Raw genomic sequence first — 1,121 nt, 5'->3', positions numbered from 1 at the left:
ACTTCAACAATACTTTCTCACTGCAGATCAATTACTCACTACCTACACACACATTATTCCGTCACGTTGTCACCCTCTTATATATATATATACCAGACTACCCTATATCTAGTAATCTCCCGACAATTCACGAAGGAACGAGATAGTTCTAGAAACGTCACGTGACCTCGCTGACGTCACATGACGTAACATGACGTCAGATCACAACGATTGAACTACACAACAAATGATTTGTAAACAGTTGCGTAAGTAAACTTGCCATAACTATATTTTAACATTCACACAACATAAATTAAATAACAGTTCCGTATTGAACTTAAAATCAACAGTCATGTATATCTAAAACAAGACTGGAAAATAAATAGTTGACGTATTGTTTTTTACGTGAAACTGGAAATTAAGTATGTAAAATATATTCACCATTTTGAAGAATTTGTTTCGTCTGATTGGACGGTGGCGAAGCTCTAAAACAATTCCTACAACTCCACTTGGTCTTTTCTGGTACAAAAACATCCAGGTTCTGCCAGGATAAGCTGACACCATCTAGATTACTCTGTGTACGTTCCAGAACTCCTTGTGGTCTGTAAATGTCATATCCTTCCGTCGACAGCTGGTCGTTAATGATTCCTTGTCCCCCACCAGAGGGGTGGTCATTATTCTACAAGGAAGATTGGGTTTGTTTGTTTGTTGTAAAGCACAAAGTTATAAAATGGGTTATATATGCTCTGCCCATCGCGGGTATCTAAACCTTATCTTTGGCATAATAAGCCCTCAGACTTGTCACCATAGTCATAGTAAGTTTGATGTAATATCAATTCCAAGTAATTAGAATGGAATACTAATGATCGTTCCAACCATCATTCTTTCATACTCAAACTATTAACTATAAATAAATCATCTAGGGAAACAAAGTGTGGAGTAATTCCAAGTAACGTGTGTTGTGGAGTAATTCCAAGTAATTAGAATGGAATACTAGTGATCGTTCCAACCATCATTCTTTCATACTCAAACTATTAACTATAAATAAATCATCTAGGGAAACAAAGTGTGGAGTAATTCCAAGTGATGTCTGTGGTGGAGTAATTCCAAGTGATGTCTGTGGTGGAGTAATTCCAAGTAAC

At 36.6% G+C, this 1,121-nt stretch overlaps 1 protein-coding gene across 1 annotated transcript in view; it reads right to left on the bottom strand.

The window, feature by feature from the left end:
• Positions 1-420: 420 nt before the first annotated feature.
• The window catches only part of LOC111083518, a gene marked incomplete at its 3' end in the record, with an annotated part of 3,350 nt that continues 2,649 nt past the window's right edge, over positions 421-1,121 (bottom strand). The window contains exon 3 of the mRNA XM_022380097.1: positions 421-658. Coding sequence (XP_022235805.1) covers positions 421-658 — 238 coding nt within the window. The remainder of the gene's footprint in view (positions 659-1,121) is intronic.

The sequence above is a fragment of the Limulus polyphemus genome, unplaced genomic scaffold, assembly GCF_000517525.1.
Source record: "Limulus polyphemus unplaced genomic scaffold, Limulus_polyphemus-2.1.2 Scaffold9940, whole genome shotgun sequence".
Classification (NCBI taxonomy): domain Eukaryota; kingdom Metazoa; phylum Arthropoda; class Merostomata; order Xiphosura; family Limulidae; genus Limulus; species Limulus polyphemus.
Note: the sequence above shows the minus strand (reverse complement) of the source record. Positions and strands in the feature narration are given on the sequence as shown.